Source organism: Miscanthus floridulus, unplaced genomic scaffold, assembly GCF_019320115.1.
Source record: "Miscanthus floridulus cultivar M001 unplaced genomic scaffold, ASM1932011v1 os_978, whole genome shotgun sequence".
NCBI lineage: Eukaryota > Viridiplantae > Streptophyta > Magnoliopsida > Poales > Poaceae > Miscanthus > Miscanthus floridulus.
Genome location: NW_027098559.1, coordinates 6,119 through 26,242, shown reverse-complemented (window position 1 = coordinate 26,242; position 20,124 = coordinate 6,119). Strand labels below are relative to the sequence as shown.

The 20,124-nt window shown below is 46.8% G+C and overlaps 2 protein-coding genes across 2 annotated transcripts; both read left to right on the top strand.

Annotated features, from left to right (window-relative positions):
* The first annotated feature begins 7,931 nt into the window (after positions 1-7,931).
* Positions 7,932-9,011, top strand: LOC136535481 (glycine-rich cell wall structural protein-like). Its single transcript, XM_066527739.1, has one exon. The coding sequence runs from the start codon at positions 7,932-7,934 to the stop codon at positions 9,009-9,011; it is 1,080 nt and encodes a 359-aa protein (XP_066383836.1).
* Positions 9,012-9,100: 89 nt separating this feature from the next.
* LOC136535480 (glycine-rich cell wall structural protein 1.0-like) lies at positions 9,101-19,680 on the top strand. Its single transcript, XM_066527738.1, has 2 exons — positions 9,101-9,922; positions 19,486-19,680. The coding sequence occupies exons 1-2, from the start codon at positions 9,101-9,103 to the stop codon at positions 19,678-19,680; spliced, it is 1,017 nt and encodes a 338-aa protein (XP_066383835.1).
* Positions 19,681-20,124: the final 444 nt, after the last annotated feature.

The following is a 20,124-nucleotide window of genomic DNA, read 5'->3' as shown; positions in this document are numbered from 1 at the left end:
TGTTTTGCTGTCTTTAGTATTGGCCTGAGCAATCCATTAGACGATCTGTTAGTATGAAAGTAGGATGTCTATCACAGTATCAAGTTTATTCTTGCCAATTAAGATGAGCATTAGTTCGAAACAACATGTTTTTTGACGCCATTCAAAACAACATGTTATGTTAATTTCTATTGATTATGTCAATGTTGCTCGATTATTGATTTTTATTGGTATTATAACAGTTTCAAAATAGAGAAAAGCTAAGGGTAGTACGTGATCATGGCTGCCCCTACTCCGGCTGGGCAACAGTGGTCCGATCTGGTTGGCAAACTAACATGGAAGACGTAGTTGACACTATCTGTGGAGATCGGCCAGATGTAACGCAAGTATGCGAAGTACTCCCGGGCCAGGCATTGTCTTCTGGAGAATGTACACATGTCGGAGACGCCGGAGCCCCGACTGTACGTGTTATTATCACCTACATCAACGTCGACGGTGGAGGAAAGCTGGTTACTACCCCGGCTCCGTATATTGGCTAGTTTGCATAGTAAAGGCTATCTTCCTACTTTTTATGCCTTGACATGCATCAATTGAATAATGCGAACGAGTATGACGTTTGAACTTGCTTTCATGGTTGATTTATATATGTTTGTCTCTGATGAATCTATTGAGTAGTGTCCTACTCAATATATGTAATAATAAACAATGAGATGTCTTGTGTTGATGAGTAATGTATGTCCGGTGAAGCATTTATATATAGTCCTTTTAGGCGCAATTAGTCATTGTGGATCAAGCATTCCTATCATGGATTGTCGCCGCAGCTTTTGATCCAATTCTCCTAGTGATGGACATCATTTCTAAGACATGAGTAATAAAAAATGAACGAGATGCATGCATATAACATATATGAAGCAATAGTTATAACCATTACTTATGGGTATCATTGCTTGGTGCCTACATACATGCCCTCCACTTCTAATACGGAGCATAAGTCACGCTATATACTAGACATCTCCAAGAATTACTTCAAACCACCGTAAAATTAATTTTTGTCCAAAGTGTCGAAAATCATACTCCAATAGTTTTGTATCCTTGCATGGCAGCACACTGGCGCTCCAACTCATCCTTGTAAGTCACTAGGTATCGGTATGGCCATACGTCCAGCGGCTGCGAGCCTGGCACAAAGGTGATGATGTGGTCATGGGTGCGAGGAGGCGGCAGGCCATGTGGCTGAGTGAAGATGGTGGAGAACTCACACTACGTCAGAATACCCCATCACTGCCGGATTGTGCAATGGAAAATACTCCATCTTTTTCCAATACCTCGGCTAAGATGAATTTTGTTAGCTCTGATTGCAGTGCGACGATCTCCATGTCTAACAGCCTTTCGTGGTTATATTTCTTGCGTTGTCGTTCAAAGAAGATGATATCCAAAGAGGAATAGTAAATCATTTTGTTGAATTATTAACAGACATAAATGAAATGGGGATTATACACACCAACTTATCGGCTTCTTCCGATTTCCCACCGATGTAGCGAAGCATTGCCCACATTACATAAAACCCGCATTCATTGTTTCCCGCCGGCTGTGATAGGTACTTCCCCTCCATTTCGACAACCTTGAATGGGACCTACATCCCACCGATATGTCTTCTTCGGACACTGAGCAACATTAAAAGGAGAAACATTAGAAAGCAGTATGTGTGATTAGAAAATAATACGTTACTAGGATCGCTTACTAATTCAGCAATGCAACCGGTGCATCGAGATGATGAAATGGTTTTTTCTTCGAGTCCCACACCTCGATCAGATTTTTAGCAAGATTGACACAAATGAAGATGAAATGGTTGCTGCAATCACAGAATCCTAATTATCGAATAATCTTAACGAAAAAAGAAGCATAAAATTAAAAGTCGAGAACACATACTCGCAGTTGTAGGCTAGAAGTATGTGGGTTTTGTTCTTCATCGTGAATTCGTCGAAAACAACAATCAATCTCTGTTTCAGGTCTTCCACGTCATATCCATGGAGGCCTAAACATGTTATCTCATTGACTCGCAAGGGGTCCAAGAAGCCTATGTAATCCCATTTGCTTTTTAGAATGCAAAATTTTGCTATACACCTACATAAAATCATGAGAAGTGCTTAAAAGTTAACAATTTGTGTCTCGATAGAGTAGTTAATTGTAATATCGTGCGTGTAGGGTACTTACATATCCATAGCGTCAACATTTGAACATCGAGAGAGCGTTTCTGATCGCGGCCATGCTGACAACGCGAGACAAGACGCCCAAAATTTTCCGCCGAGATCGAGGCGTACTACCACACAAACAGCCCTAGAATCTTCTTCCCTAGGTTCTAGTTTGTCCTATATACTAGTACTAGTACTGTAGTCATCATCTACTTAATGTTTGTCGTCTTGATTTGTGTGCCGAGAACTTTGACTCGATTTATAGAAAATGAGTGCAACTTTTCTATCTCTAAATAAATTTATTAAAAAAACTAGATTTAAATATCTGTCAAATGATACTAATTATATATCATAAATATTAATATTTTTTAATATACATTTAGTCGAAGTTATTACTCGAGAAGCGAAACCGACGTACGTGTGGCGACGGAGGGAGTACTTCGATGTCATCAGGGCACCAGCACGGGCGGGCTGATCGCGGCCATGCTGACAACGCGAGACGAGACGGGGACGAGACACCCAAAATTGGCCGCCGAGATCGAGGCGTACTACCGCACAAACGGGGCTAGAATCTTCTCTCCTGGTTGTAGTTTGTCCTTTATACTAGTGCTAGTACTGTAGTCATCGTCTACTTAATTCGGTCTCCTGCCCGCTTTGCTTGACATACACACACTGACACACAGGGGCCCAATATGGGGCCGGCTGCACTCCATGAGAAGCTTCTTCTGTGGGCCCAGGTACGGCCAAGAATAACATGGACAAGCTGGTCGACATCGGCAAGGGCCTGCTGGGGAGGCAGGTGTAGCCTACTGGGGAGACAGGTGTATAGGATGCACGAGCTCGGGGAATAACCAGGATGACCGTCGGACGAGGAGAACAAACACAGGGACGAGCTCAAGACCTACGCCAACAAAATTCTTGATAGACGATAGAAATCGTGTATATATATTCAATCATAAGTCGTGTACATTAATATTAAAAGAATTGCATAATGTAGAAACTTTTTTATGTTAAAACTCTAGTGCTTATTGTATATTTATTCAAATTTTAGGTTTTTTTATTAAAAGATTAACTGACCACGGTGCTAAGCATCGACGGTGGCGGGATACGTGGGCTGATCCCAACGGTCATTCTCGCCTCCCTCAAGAAAGCCTCCAGTTTAGCCACCCCCGCCCTACGTACCTTTGGCATGTGAGAACAACTAGTACCGTTTCCAATTATGTGAGAGAAACTTCAATAGCTTGCCTATTCTTATTGTAGAGGCTATTTCAGAATTTATATCGAAAAAAGTAGGCTCTAACAGATATTCTTTCTGACTTTTTGTAAAATAGAAAGTTGGCTATCACTTGATTTTCCATGGCCATAGATAGCCAACCATGGGCGCTCACTATCTGACTTTGTAAAATAGCAAGGCTATTGTGGACCTCTTCTTTTTTGAGGAGTTTTTTTTCTTTCTATTTTACAAAATAGCTAAACAAATGAATTTAGCTACTAATTTTAGCCAAGCTGTTGGAGCTATATTCAGGAAGAGGACAGGCCAGATGCCCGGATAGCGGACTACTCTCTGTCTCTAAATGTTTGTCGCCATGATTTACGTGCTGAGAACTTTGATTCGATTTATAGAAAATATATGCAACTTTTCTAACTTTGATTCGATTTATAGAAATATATGCAACTTTTCTATCTCCAAATAAATTTATTAAAAAGGTAGATTCAAATATCTATCCAATGATACTAATTATGTATCATAAATATATTTTTTAATATATTTAGTTAAAATTATTTCTCCGAAAGCGAAAATGACAGACATTTACGGACGGACGGAGTAGTTCGATGTCGTCACGGGGACGGGGACCACCACGGGCGGGCTGATCGCGGCCATGCTGACAACGCGAGACGAGATGGGGACGAGACACTCAAAATTGGCCGCCGAGATCGAGGCGTACTACCGCACAAACGGGGCTAGATTGTCCTATATACTAGTACTAGTACTGTAGTCATCGTCTACTTAATTCGGTCTCCTGCCTGCTTTCCTCGACATACACACACTGACACACAGGGGCCCAATATATGGGGCCGGCTGCACTCCATGAGAAGCTTCTTCTATGGGCCCTCTGCATGAGGTCACGCGTGACACCCTCCCAACGTCGTGGTGCCGGCGTTCGACGTCAGGAAGATGAATACTGTCGACTTCTCCTCCTTCAAGCGTCTCGACGGCGGCAGAGAGAAGCAGATACATCTCCTTTCGGACGTCTGCATAGGTTGATCAGAGATGCTTCTCACTGGACGATACGACCAAGAATAACATGGACAAGCTGGTCGACATCGGCAAACATGGCCTATACGCCTCAACAATGAGGCTGCGGTTGCCCAGGCCATGTTGGGCCAGACAACGAGATCGAGCACTAGCTCGGGTGGTTGGTTCGCTGGCTGCTGCTGTGCAAACCACCGGACGCGAGTTCCATCCCTAGATCGACTCTCGCGTTTCTCGACACAGAGAACATAACCCATGTTAAACGATAACGTTGCAAACGTGTGTGTTCGTGTTGTCACAGGTAACAACCCAGGTGATTCGCTGCAGCGCCTGATAGGAACATAATCTGTTAGGAATAGGTTTACATAGTTACGGTTCATTTACATTACCATCTAAATAATTACATAACATAAAACCTGAATGTTTCTTCTTTTTTTGCGATTTGAGAACCCTTTGAAAAGACATTCAAGGGATTCTCAAAATTTTGAGATAGATCTAATTAGAATTTTTTACTTTTTTTCTGAATTTTTTGTTTTTCCACTCGGGAATATAGAGTGGACTGGTTTAAAAAAGAAAATCTTATTTAGTATAATAATTGGATAATAGGACCTCTACCCTATCAACGGATAGAGAGAGAACAAAATCTGGATAGGTGGCTAATATGTTAAATTTATAACCAAGGTGTTCCTACAGCCCAATTTTGACAAGAAGGCTAATATGTTACATTTATAACCAAGGTGTTCCTATAGCCCAATTTTGACAAGAAACAGAGAACCATAACGTTAGCGGATGTCTACTATCTGCGACACGGCAGAAGCTATTGTTGAGTGGAATCCTTGTGTGCAAGTTTAGTGTTTGCTGTATTTTGGTTAGTAGCTGATTTAGGCGCATGATCACCGATTGATAGTGATTGTATCGGTCTGATTGAAGACCATGATTTGTTTCCTTGTAATCACTAACTTACTTAAGCAATGCAATACAACCTGGAAACGCTACCAAGTTGGCTAGCACCAAAACGAGATCGTGTCCATTGTGTTCGCTGTGAATTTTGTCTTGGCCGTGACCCTTGCCGGTGACGTGTTCATCGTCGTATCTCCAGCAAGTTCAACAAGTGGCATGAGAGACAGGTTTTGTTGAGGCCTGGACTCGTATGGGTGACTAGAAGAAGCCAGCCGATGACTCCAAGGAGAGCATCATGATCGACCGGCGTGGTTCGTGAGGTAGGCAGCGAGAGTAGCTACCCCGTCCTCACCAATACCAATTACCTCCGATTGAGCGCTCCTGATGAAGATGAAGCTGAAGGCGAGGGTGCTCTGTAACATCATCGAGGATGGGGTGCCGATGAGCATGAAGAAATGATGGCAATCAATGTCCTCTGCAGTGCGGTGCCACCAGAGCTGGTGTCAGCACTCACTGATAAAAAGATGACAAAGAAGGCCTACATAGCCATCATGAAGATGTGGGTCAGGAACGACCGAGTGAGAAGTCCGCCCATGGTGCAGCTCTGGTGGAAGTTCAACTTGGCGACGTTCAACGGCGATGAGACCGTCGAAGACTATGCATTGTGCCTCCAAGTATGGTGTGGTGACCCTTGCCACACGGGGCCGAGGTGGTGAGTGGGCAAGTTCAAGATCGTGGAGAAGTTCATCCGCGGCGTGCTAGCGTGGTTCAAGCAGATCATTCTCGCAATCATGACTTTGCTCGATGTGTCAACCATGTCCCTAGCGGATCTGACGGCACGGCTGAAGGCGGCGGAGGACTTGTTTGAGGAACTGCCACTGTCATTGCAGTGCCGCTGTCATTGCAGCATGATGGGAGCCTATACCTCACAAAGGTGGAGTGGGACGTGTGGTGAAAGCAGCGCGAGGTGGAGGGGGATGAGGACACGGATGTGGGTGCAGGCATGGAGGCCCATTGACGAATGGGCCACACTCAGAATAGTAAGCTCAATGGTGATGAATGCAGGAAGTGTAGGGAAAATGGGCGACTGGGTCATGAGTGCCGCTCCAAGGCCAAGAAGGAGTAGGCCCATGTCGCACAAGTAGAGGATGAGGCCTCACTGCTACTCATGAGGGCCTCATCCACACCCACAGACACCTTGCCACCACCGCCTTCCCCATCTTTGTAGGCGGTGAGAGCCCCAGTCTAGTTGAGGGAGCAGAAGGTGTTGGCCCATGTCTAAGAAGAAGGGGATCATGACGCCAAGAGATGGAGCCTGGATACCGGGGGCCACCAACCATTTGTCTGGGTGTCGATTTGCATTCACGGATCTCAACAAGGAGATGCGGGGGATTAGTGCGGTTTGGCAAACAACTCAGTGGCGCAGATCGAGGGCCGGGGGACGGTCGCGTTTGTGTGCATGGCTGGCAAAATCTATTCATTTACCGGGGTCTATTATATTGCCTAGTTGATGACAAACATCATGAGCATTGGGCAACGCGATGAGGTTGGGTACAGGGTCAACATTGACGATGGAGTCATGCGCATCTGGGAGCAGGGGCCGTTGCCTGCTGGCGAAGGTGACACGCTAAAAGCCCTAAGTTGGGTTTTGTAACTGAGACATCTAGTGGACTATCCTCTACTCCAGTGTTGTGATTGAGATATTGTTAGGGTCCACATCAAGGTTGAGAAAGGATGGCACTATGGAGGTGATGATGGTGTCAAATAGTGAGCAATTGCTCAACTCTTGGGAAAGAAGAAAGAGAAAACAAACTATAAGGGCTCAAGGCAAAGATATATGCTAGGCCCTTTTGTTTTGTCAACCAAGACACAATAAAGTGTGTTATCCGATTTATGATAGATGGTTATAGCATTTAGAGGGAGCTCTAATTTTGGATTCGGTTCATCTAGTGCCACTACATGTTGGAATACATGCATGTGCATTGAGGCCTACTGACACATCGAGAGCAAGCGAAAATGTTTGTGAAAAACACTTTGGAGATTGCTAACTCTGAACTTGCATGTTGGTAAAACATTTGAATGTTGGCACGCTTGGGAGGAGACGAGGTCGTGCTCTTGGTGCTATTGTTTAGCATGCATCGAACGTGTTCGGTGTGCCACCGGACGTGGGCACAGCCGCGTCAGCCTGTACACAAATGGAGCCCTATGGTTTTTAGCCGAGCACGTACGAGTCCAGTGTGCATGGGACGTGCATGATCGACAGGTCCGGTGCTCACGCGATTGGATTCCTGAGAGCTGAATAGGAAAGGGAAGGGCGAACCTAGTGTGCTCGTCGACGGTGGGCAGAGTCATGGAGCGGGGCGCCGAGGGCATGCCACCGCCGTTAATGAGGGGTGGACAGCGGGGGCTCCTCCTCCCTTCTCCTCTCCACCTCCCTTCTCCTCTCCACCTCCCTTCTCCTTCTTCCTCCTCCCTTCTCCTCTCCTCCCTCCCTTCTTCCTTCTTCCTTCTTCCTCCTCCCTTCTCCCTTCTTCCTCCTCTTCTCTTCCTCCTCTTCTCCCCTTCCCTTCTCTCCCTCCTCCCCTGCTCCTCCAACCTCCCCTGCTCCTATGGGCGGCGCGGCCAGGGAAGGGACGGCAGGGACACGGCCGCTGCCGGAAATGGCCGCCACCACCCAGCCACCTCTGGGCGGCCGAGGCGAGGGCGTCGGGCCACGGGGAGCTACCGAGGCCGGGCACGGCCGGCGATGGGGGTGGGCGCCGGCGTGGCCGGCGACGGGCACGATTGGGCGGCCGGCGGACGGCGCGGGCGCGGGAGCTGCCGGGCAGGGCGCGGCCGACGGCTGGGGGCGGGGCAGTCCGGTGACGCGGGTGGGCAGGTCCGGCGGAGGGCGCGGGGAACTGCCGGGAGGGGTGGCCGGTGGCTGGGGGCGGGCGCGCCGAGATGGGGTGGGCACGGCGGGCGGCGCGGGGAGCTGCCGGGGAGGGCGTGGTCGGCGGCTGGGGGCGGGGCGCGGTCGGAGACGGGGTGGGCACGGCGGGCGAGGCCGGTGGAAGGCGCGGGAGCGGGGAGCTGCCGGGGGGGCGTGGCTGAGACGGGTGGGCGCGGCGCGGGGGCCGGGAGCTACCGGGGAGGGGCGCGGCCGGCGGTTGGGGGCGGGGCGCGGCCGGAGACGGGGGTGGGCGTGGCGGGCACGGTCGCCAGCGAGGCCGGCGGATGCGCGGTGCGTCGCGGCGGGCGGTGGGCGCGTGGAGCTGCTGGGGAGGGGCGCGGCCGGCGGCTGGGGCAAGGCACGGCCGGTGACGCGGTGGGCGCGGCGCGCGGTCGCGGGCGGGCCTGGCGCGCGGGCGTGGGTGCGGCCGGCGGCGGCACAGGGAACTACCGGGGAGGGGCGTGGCTGGTGGCTGGGGGCGGGGCACGACCGAGATGGGGGTGGGCAAGGCGGGCGGGCGCGGGAGCTGCCGGGGAGGGGCGCGGCCGACGGCTGGGGGCGGGGCGCGGTCGGAGACGGGGAGGGAACGGCGGCGCGGCCGGTGACGGGCGCGGTCGCGGGCGAGGCCGGTGGAAGGCGCGGAGCGGGGAGCTGCCAGGGCGGGGCGCGGCCGGAGACGGGGGCGGCGCGGGGAGCTGCCGGGGAGGGGCACGGCCGGCGGCTGGGGCGGGGCGCGCCAGAGACGGGGTGGGCGTAGCGGGCACGGTCGCGGGTGAGGCCGGCGGATGGCGCGGGGAGCTGCTGGGGAGGGGCGCGGTCGGCGGCTGGGGGCGGGCGCGGTCGGAGATGGGGTGGGTGCGGCGGGCGGGCGCGGTGAGCTGCCGGGGAGGGCGTGGCCGGCGGCTAGGGGCGGGCGCGGCCGAGAAGGGGGTGGGCGCGACGGGCGCGGTCATGGGCGAGGCCGGCGGATGGCGCGGGCTAGCTGGCGGCGGGCACGGGGAGCTACCGGCGGGCGCGCTGGCGGCTGGGGGCGGGGCCGGCCGGAGACGGGGGTGGGCGCGGCAGGCGGGCACGGGAGCTGCTGGGGAGGGCGCGACAGGTGGCTGGGGCGGGGCGCGCCAGACACGGCGGTGGGCGCAGCGGCGGGCGCGGGGAGCTGCCGGGAGGGGCGCGGCCGAGTCGGGGGTGGACGCTGCGTCGCGCGCGGTCGCGTGGAGGCTTGGCGGATGGCGCGCGCTTCCGGCGGCGGCGTGGGAAGCTGTCGGGAGGGTCGCGCCGGCGGCTGGGGGCGGGCACGGCGGGCGGTCTTCGGTGAGCTGCCGGGGGAGGGCACGGCCGGTGGCTAGGGGCAGGGCGCCACCGAGAAGGGTGTGGGCGCGACGGGCGCGGTCGCGAGTTAGCCGGCGGATGGCGCGGGCGCGGGCGCGGGGAGCTGCCGGGGCGGGGCGCGGCCGGTGGCTGGGGGCGGGTGCGGCCGGAACGCGGGTTGGCGCGGCGGGCGGCGCGGGGAGCTGCCGGGGGTGGGCGGCTGGGGGCGGGCGCGCCGGATACGGGGTGGGCGCGGCGGGCGCGGCCACCGACTGCGGCGGTCGCGGGCGAGGCCGGTGGATGGCGCGGGCAGGGCGGTGGTGGGCGCGGCTGTCTGGGGTGGGCGCGGCGGCGGCTGGGGTGGGCGCGGGGAGCGGGCGGTGGCTGGGGCGCGGGGGTTGGGCCGGTGGGGTTTTACTGTTTTTTTTATTTCAACTTTGCCGAGTGCCCCCGCATGGCATTCGGCAAAATATTTTTTTTTTGATTTTGGGCCCAAATTTTTTTCTGGGGCCTTGTGACAGTATTTCAAACTGTATTTTAAAATTTGGGGCAATTTTCATTTTTATATATTTCATTAGTTTATTTCGTTTCATCGAATTTTTCGAGATGTTTCAAATTTGAACTGCAGGTACATGGAATAATGGACTTTGGTCATCCCAAAATTGTATACTCATGATATTTAGGGTATGTTTAGGCCGTATCCAGGAACTCACATGAAATCTCGAGCATCACGTTGACGTAAACATGGTCCGAATGGTACTTGCCAGAAATGTGATTTTAAATTATATAAAATTGCAAACGAAAGTCTAAAATCACAAAACTTGTCGAGGCGTCGTGTATATCGCATGTGGAGGGCCTGTGGCAAAAAATTGAGAAGGTTTTTGGGCAAGTTGTGACGTCGGATGCCAAAAACCCAAACATCTCCACAGATTGCCCGAAAAAAATCTGATCACATGTGGAGATGTCTGGGTTTTTGGCAACCGATGTCACAACTTGCCCGAAACCTTCTCAATTTTTTACCACACCTTCCACATGCGGATAACATGATGCCTCGACAAGTTTCGTGATTTTTGAACTTTGTTTGCATTTTATATAATTTAAAATCACATTTTTCGACAAGTACCTCGACATGTTACGTCAACGAGATGCTCGAGATTTCATGTGAGTTCCTGGATACGACCTAAACATACTCTAAATATCATGAGTATCAATTTTTGGATGACCAAAGTCCATTATTCCATGTACCTGCAGTTCAAATTTGAAATATCACGAAATATTCGATGAAACGAAATAAACTAATGAACTATATAAAAAAAGTCAAAATTGCCTCAAATTTTAAAATAGAGTTTGAAATACTGTCACAAGGCGCTAGAAAAACATTTGGGCCCAAAATCAAAAAAAAATTTGCCGAGTGCCATGCGGGGCACTCGGCAAAATATGTTTTTAAAAAATAAAAAAATTTGCCGAGTGCCTAGGCCGGGCACTCGACAAAATAAGTTTTTAAAAATAAAAAAATTGCCGAGTGCCTGGCACTCAGCAAAATAAGTTTTTAAAAATAAAAAAAATATTGCCGAGTGCCAGCCGTTAGGCACTCGGCAAAATCTGACGGCAGGTGGCCGCCGTCACGAGCCGGCCACCTTTTGCCGAGTAGGATCTTTGCCGAGTGCCGCGCCACTCGGCAAAGCCCAGTTTTGCCGAGAGCCAGGCTTTACCGAGTGCCTAGCACTCGGCAAATCCACCTTTACCGAGTGCTTTATTTGCCGAGTGCGGCACTTTGCCGAGTGCCCCGATAAAAAGCACTCGGCAAAGTCTCAGTCACTCGGCAAAGTCCAGTTTTCCAGTAGTGTTAGGGGTGTCACATGAGGGTGTCACATAGAAGTGTTTTGATAGTAATCATAAAACAAATTACAGATGTCCCTCAGAAATCCACGAGACGATTTTTATTAAGCCTAATTAATCCGTCATTATCACATGTTTACTGTAGCTTTATTGTAGCACCGCATTATCAAATCATGGTCTAATTAGGCTTAAAAATGGCGTCTCGTAAATTAATCGCAATCTGTGTAATTATTTTTTAGTCTATATTTAATACTCCGTGCATATATAAACATTCGATGAACAATGCCGAGCAAGAACCGGCAAGCACCTGTTGCCTATCTGAGCACCCGGTGCAAACATAAACAGCTGCAGTGTGTCAGCACGTTGCCCAATGCGAAGGACAAGCGAGGTGGGGAAAGTTCTGACGACACCTTTTTTTTGTTCTAGGCTCAAACTTAGCAAGTGCTAGACGTTTTAGGGCACTCCCAATGCAGAAACCACTATAGTTTCTATGGGCATTAATTGTACTGCCACCTAAGCATTTTGCTGATGTGGCAATGTAGTTATTGAAGAGAGAGAACAAAAATCATAGAAACCGGGTCTAAGTTAGAAACCATGTCTACACGAGAACCAAGACACGAAGGGATGTGATTGGTAGCGAATGGAGAGAGAGTGTATGTGATTGGATAAAAAGTTGTTCTGTAGAAACTATCCATTGGAACCATGGTTTCTATACATAGTGTCTATGAAAATTAATAGGTATAGAAACTATACATAGTTTCTAGCATCGGGACTGCCCTTACACGTTGGAGACAAAATTTTGCTAGTAAAGCGCCCTTTGACGTGTAAGAGGATTGCACCTTGGCCAAGACTGTACAGGAGCCCCCTTGATCCTATATAGAAGCATGCTTACTTTGTTCAAAATATCAGTGTATAGGAACGCCATTGAGGTGTGGGCCCACAGCAAGAAAAAAGAATGCCACATTTCCGGTTACAGTTCCAAAGTCTGAGGGGAGTGACATGATTGGTAGAGAGAATAATATTTTTTATTTTATTTGATGGGAGCTGGTTCTTTGTTTTGGAGTATAGGAGCGACGTGCGCAATGTATGGGACCCGGGTGATCCTGTTATAGAAGCATGCCACATACTTGCTTACTGTAAATTTCCAGTTATTAAAATAAAGCCTTATATTACGTTTTTTGCCACCTACCTGGTTTGTGCTCACATACATAGTTCGGTGTAAACTATGGGCATCCAGCTATCTATCCAGTTGTCTCTTAGAAACAAGGAGAAGAATAGACAATTAGTAGCATCGAGAAGAGGCAGACTTGTGCTCGTAGATAGTTCGGTGTAAACTATGGGCATCCGGCTGTCTATCCAGCTGTCTCTTAGGAACACGGAGAAGAATAGACAATTTGTGGTACCGAGAAGAGGCTGACTTGTGCTGTCGTACATAGTTCGGTGTAAACTATGGGCATTCAACTGCCTCTTTTGGAACAAGGAGAAGAATAGACAATTAGTGGCACCGAGAAGAGGCAGATTGTGTGCATTGTTATGGTCGACAAAACGCTTACATTGTTTACATCGAGGAGAGGCAAGCTACTATACAAATGTCAGTGTATATATATATACACGCATATAGCAAGATAGAGCACGCATCATCGCCATAGGCTACTGCGTTCTTCTTCTTTGGAGGTTGTCATGTATTTCTTTGTTAGTTATTACTTTAAAAAAATGTTCCTTTTAACATTTTAGTAGACTGTTTGCTGCTCGGTTAGTATATGGCCTGGAGCAATCCATTAAGACATCTGTTTAGTATGAAAGTAGGATGTCTATCACAGTATCAAGTTTATTCTTGCCAAATTAAAGATGAGCATTAGTTCGAAACAACATGTTTTTTGACGCCATTCAAAACAACATGTTATGTTAATTTCTATTGATTATGTCAATGTTGCTCGATTATTGATTTTTATTGGTATTATAACAGTTTCAAAATAGAGAAAAGCTAAGGGTAGTACGTGATCATGGCTGCCCTACTCCGGCTGGGCAACAGTGGTCCGATCTGGTTGGCAAAACTAACATGGAAGACGTAGTTGACACTATCTGTGGAGATCGGCCAGATGTAACGCAAGTATGCGAAGTACTCCCGGGCCAGGCATTGTCTTCTGGAGAATGTACACATGTCGGAGACGCCGGAGCCCCGACTGTACGTGTTATTATCACCTACATCAACGTCGACGGTGGAGGAAAGCTGGTTACTACCCCCGGCTCCGTATATTGGCTAGTTTGCATAGTAAAGGCTATCTTCCTACTTTTTATGCCTTGACATGCATCAATTGAATAATGCGAACGAGTATGACGTTTGAACTTGCTTTCATGGTTGATTTTATATATGTTGTGTCTCTGATGAATCTATTGAGTAGTGTCCTACTCAATATATGTAATAATAAACAATGAGATGTCTTGTGTTGATGAGTAATGTATGTCCGGTGAAGCATTTATATATAGTCCTTTTAGGCGCAATTATGTCATTGTGGATCAAGCATTCCTATCATGGATTGTCGCCGCAGCTTTTGATCCAATTCTCCTAGTGATGGACATCATTTCTAAGACATGAGTAATAAAAAATGAACGAGATGCATGCATATAACATATATGAAGCAATAGTTATAACCATTACTTATGGGTATCATTGCTTGGTGCCTACATACATGCCCTCCACTTCTAATACGGAGCATAAGTCACGCATATATACTAGACATCTCCAAGAATTACTTCAAACCACTCGTAAAATTAATTTTTGTCCAAAGTGTCGAAAATCATACTCCAATAGTTTTGTATCCTTGCATGGCAGCACACTGGCGCTCCAACTCATCCTTGTAAGTCACTAGGTATCGGTATGGCCATACGTCCAGCGGCTGCGAGCCTGGCACAAAGGTGATGATGTGGTCTGGGTGCGAGGAGGCGGCAGTGCCATGTGTGCTGAGTGAAGATGGTGGAGAACTCACACTACGTCAGAATACCCCATCACTGCCGGATTGTGCAATGGAAAATACTCCATCTTTTTCCAAATACCTCGGCTAGATGAATTTTGTTAGCTCTGATTGCAGTGCGACGATCTCCATGTCTAACAGCCTTTCGTGTTATATTTCTTGCGTTGTCGTTCAAAGAAGATGATATCAAAGAGGAATAGTAAATCATTTTGTTGAATTATTAAACAGACCATAAATGAAATGGGGATTATACACACCAACTTATCGGCTTCTTCCGATTTTCCCACCGATGTAGCGAAGCATTGCCCACATTACATAAAACCCGCATTCATTGTTTCCCGCCGGCTGTGATAGGTACTTCCCCTCCATTTCGACAACCTTGAATGGGAACCTACATCCCACCACCGATATGTTCTTCTTCGGACACTGAGCAACAGTAAAAGGAGAAACATTAGAAAGCAGTATGTGTGATTAGAAAATAATACGTTACTAGGATCGCTTACTAATTCAGCAATGCAACCGGTGCATCGAGATGATGAAATGGTTTTTTTCTTCGGTCCCACACCTCGATCAGATTTTTAGCAAGATTGACACAAATGAAGATGAAATGGTTGCTGCAATCACAGAATCCTAATTATCGAATAATCTTAACGAAAAAAAGAAGCATAAAATTAAAAGTCGAGAACACATAACTCGCAGTTGTAGGCTAGAAGTATGTAAGTTTTGTTCTTCATCGTGAATTCGTCGAAAACAACAATCAATCTCTGTTTCAGGTCTTCCACGTCATATCCATGGAGGCCTAAACATGTTATCTCATTGACTCGCAAGGGGTCCAAGAGCCTATGTAATCCAATTTGCTTTTTAGAATGCAAAATTTTGCTATACACCTACATAAAATCATGAGAAGTGCTTAAAGTTAGACAATTTGTGTCTCGATAGAGTAGTTTAATTGTAATATCGTGCGTGTAGGGTACTTACATAGTCCCATAGCGTCAACTTTGAACATCGAGAGAGCGTTTCTGATCGCGGCCATGCTGACAAACGCGAGACAAGACGCCCAAAAATTTTCCGCCGAGATCGAGGCGTACTACCACACAAACAGCCCTATAATCTTCTTCCCTAGGTTCTAGTTTGTCCTATATACTAGTACTAGTACTGTAGTCATCGTCTACTTAATGTTTGTCGTCTTGATTTGTGTGCCGAGAACTTTGACTCGATTTATAGAAAATGAGTACAACTTTTCTATCTCTAAATAAATTTATTAAAAAAACTAGATTTAAATATCTGTCCAATGATACTAATTATATATCATAAATATTAATATTTTTTAATATACATTTAGTCGAAGTTATTACTCGAGAAGCGAAACCGACGTACGTGTGGCGACGGAGGGAGTACTTCGATGTCATCAGGGCACCAGCACGGGCGGGCTGATCGCGGCCATGCTGACAACGCGAGACGAGACGGGGACGAGACACCCAAAATTGGCCGCCGAGATCGAGGCGTACTACCCGCACAAACGGGGCTAGAATCTTCTCTCCTGGTTGTAGTTTGTCCTTTATACTAGTGCTAGTACTGTAGTCATCGTCTACTTAATTCGGTCTCCTGCCCGCTTTGCTTGACATACACACACTGACACACAGGGGCCCAATATGGGGCCGGCTGCACTCCATGAGAAGCTTCTTCTGTGGGCCCAGGTACGGCCAAGAATAACATGGACAAGCTGGTCGACATCGGCAAGGGCCTGCTGGGGAGGCAGGTGTAGCCTACTGGGGAGACAGGTGTATAGGATGCACGAGCTAACGGGGAATAACCAGGATGACCGTCGACGAGGAGAACAAACAGGGACGAGCTCAAGACCTACGCCAACAAAATTCTTGATAGACGATAGAAATCGTGTATATATATTCAATCATAAGTCGTGTACATTAATATTAAAAGAATTGCATAATGTAGAAACTTTTTTATGTTAAAACTCTAGTGCTTATTGTATATTTATTCAAATTTTAGGTTTTTATTAAAAGATTAACTGACCACGGTGCTAAGCATCGACGGTGGCGGGATACGTGGGCTGATCCCAACGGTCATTCTCGCCTCCCTCAAGAAAGCCTCCAGTTGAGCCACCCCCGCCCTACGTACCTTTGGCATGTGAGAAAGCCTTCAATCAAATTTTAGTACATTATATTAAAGAAATTGCATAATGTAGAAACTTTTTTATGTTAAAAACTCTAGTGCTTATTGTATATTTATTCAAATTTAGTTTTGTTATTTTATTAAAACATTCTAGATCCTAGGCTACCCATTAATTTTTGACAACAGCGTAAATAAGTCATTTCAGCTTGCACCGCCACACTCAAGATGTTGGATTTCGTTATATCAAAACATTATTTGTAGTATTATTACTTTATATAATAGAGACTATTTTAAATTAAATTAGGAATATTAATATATTAGTCAAAATGTATGAACTTATTTGTAATAATGACTTAAAAATACGTTGTTGCGGAGTATCGATATAACTTTAAGTGAATTATCAATGTCATTACTTGTGTTGTTAAGGGACATTTCATAAACTAAAATAAATATTTATCCTCATGCATACATATTTATCTGGTCTACATGAGGGAATGCATCATTGACTTTTAACTTAAAATATACCTATAGTATCTCTAGGAATATTGGTTGACATTTCATAAGTACTTATTTATTAATTACATGAGGATTTGAGATATATTTTTATTTATTTTTATATAATGGCTTGAGGTTGATATTTACTTTATGCCACCTTTCATAATGGCATATATGATAATTTGAATGCAAACTTACAAGGTATTTTTTATTATCTTTCATAATGGTAAATATGAGTAATATATAAAAATATTAGGATATTTTAAATTATCTTTTATAATGGCTGAGATGGATGATTTAGGTATAAATTTAGAGCGTTTACTTTCAATTATCATTCATAATTATAGACTTGGTTTATTTAGATACAAATTTGAGGATTATGTTGAATTATCCTTAATCGATAAACAATGAAAAGTACAAGAAAAATGCCAAACAAATATTTTATTGTTTTGGTACGGTTGACAAAAAAATGTATTTTTAGGACTGCCAGTTGTCACATCTATTTTAAGGGTAGTCTAGCACAAGTGTATCTATTTTGGTTGGGGTTGATAGATTATATCCTACGTTTTATTAATAGACTAACTTTATTTCTATTTGATTTTTTTTATTAAAAGATTAACTGACCACGGTGCTAAGCATCGAGGAAGGCCGGAAACCTTGGCTGATCCATCGGTCATTCTCGCCTCCCTCAAGAAAGCCTCCAGTTGAGCCACCCCCCCGCCCTACGTACCTTTGGCATGTGAGAACAACTAGTATCGTACCGTGGCCATAGAAAACCAACCATGGGTGCTCACTATGTGACTTTGTAAAATAGCAATGCTGTTGTGGACCCTCTTCTTTTTTTGAGGAGTTTTTTTTTCTATTTTACAAAATAGCTAAATAAATGAATTTAGCTACTAATTTTAGCCAAGCTGTTGGAGCTATATTCCGGAAGAGGACGGGCCAGATGCCCGGATAGCGGACTACTCTCTCTGTCTCTAAATGTTTGTCGCCATCATTTGCGTACCGAGAACTTTGACTCGATTTATAGAAAATGAGTGCAACTTTTCTATCTCCAAATAAATTATTAAAAAAACTATATTTAAATATTTGGTCCAATGATACTAATTTAGTCAAATTTATTAAAAAAACTATATTTAAAAACTAATATATTTAAATATATGGGGGCCGGCTGCACTCCATGAGAAGCTTCTTTTATGGGCCCTCTGCATGAGGTCACGCGTGACACCCTCCCAACGTCGTGGTGCCGGCGTTCGACGTCAGGAGGATGAATACTGTCGACTTCTCCTCCTTCAAGCCTCTCGACGGCGGCAGAGAGAAGCAGATACATCTCCTTTCGGACGTCTGCATAGGTTGATCAGAGATGCTTCTCACTGGACGATACGACCAAGAATAACATGGACAAGCTGGTCGACATCGGCAAACATGGCCTATACGCCTCAACAATGAGGCTGCGGTTGCCCAGGCCATGTTGGGCCAGACAACGAGATCGAGCACTAGCTCGGGTGGTTGGTTCGCTGGCTGGTGCTGTGCAAACCATCGGACGCGAGTTTCCATCCCTAGATCGACTCTCGCGTTTCTCGACACAGAGAACATAACCCATGTTAAACGATAACCTTGCAAACGTGTGTGTTCGTGTTGTCACAGGTAACAACCCAGGTGATTCGCTGCAGCGCCTGATAGGAACATAATCTGTTACGGTTCATTTACATTACCATCTAAATAATTACATAACATAAAACCTGAATGTTTCTTCTTTTTTTGCGATTTGAGAACCCTTTGAAAAGACATTCAAGGGATTCTCAAAATTTTGAGATAGATCTAATTAGAATTTTTTACTTTTTTCTGAATTTTTTGTTTTTCCACTCGGGAATATAGAGTGGACTGGTTTAAAAAAGAAAATCTTATTTAGTATAATAATTGGATAATAGGACCTCTACCCTATCAACGGATAGAGAGAGAGAACAAAATCTAGATAGGTGGCTAATATGTTAAATTTATAACCAAGGTGTTCCTACAGCCCAATTTTGACAAGAAGGCTAATATGTTACATTTATAACCAAGGTGTTCCTATAGCCCAATTTTGACAAGAAACAGAGAACATAACGTTAGCGGATGTCTACTATCTGCGACACGGCAGAGGCTATTGTTGAGTGTAATCCTTGTGTGCAAGTTTAGTGTTTGCTGTATTTGGTTAGTAGCTGATTTAGGCGCATGATCACCGATTGATAGTGATTGTATCCGTCTGATTGAAGACCATGATTTGTTTCCTTGTAATCACTAACTTACTTAAGCAATGCAATACAACCTGGAAACGCTACCAAGTTGGCAGCACCAAAACGAGATCGTGTCCATTGTGTTCGCGTGAATTTTGTCTTGGCCGTGGACCTTGCCGGTGACGTGTTCATCGTCGTATCTCCGGCAAGTTCCAACAAGTGGCATCAGAGACAGTTTTGTTGAGGCTTGGACTCGATGGGTGACTAGAAGAAGCCAGCCGACGACTCCAAGGAGAGCATCATGATCGACCGGGTGATTCGTGAGGTAGGCAGCGAGAGTAGCTACCCCGTCCTCACCAAGACCAATTACTCCGATTGGGTGCTCCAGATGAAGATGAAGCTGAAGGCGAGGGTGCTCTGTAACATCATCGAGGATGGGGTGCCGATGAGCATGAAGAAATGATGGCAATCAATGTCCTCTACAGTGCGGTGCCACCAGAGCTGGTGTCAGCACTCACTGATAAAAAAGATGACAAAGAAGGCCTACATAGCCATCATGAAGATGTGGGTCAGGAACGACCGAGTGAAGAAGTCCACCCATGGTGCAGCTCTGGTGGAAGTTCAACTTGGCGACGTTCACGGCGATGAGACCGTCGAAGACTACGCATTGTGCCTCCAAGGTATGGTGTGGTGACCCTTGCCACACGGGGCGAGGTGGTGGGCAAGTTCAAGATCGTGGAGAAGTTCATCCGCGGCGTGCTAGCGTGGTTCAAGCAGATCATTCTCACGATCATGACTTTGCTCGATGTGTCAACCATGTCCCTAGCGGATCTGATGGCGCGGCTGAAGGCGGCGGAGGACTTGTTTGAGGAACTGCCACTGTCATTGCAGTGCCGCTGTCATTGCA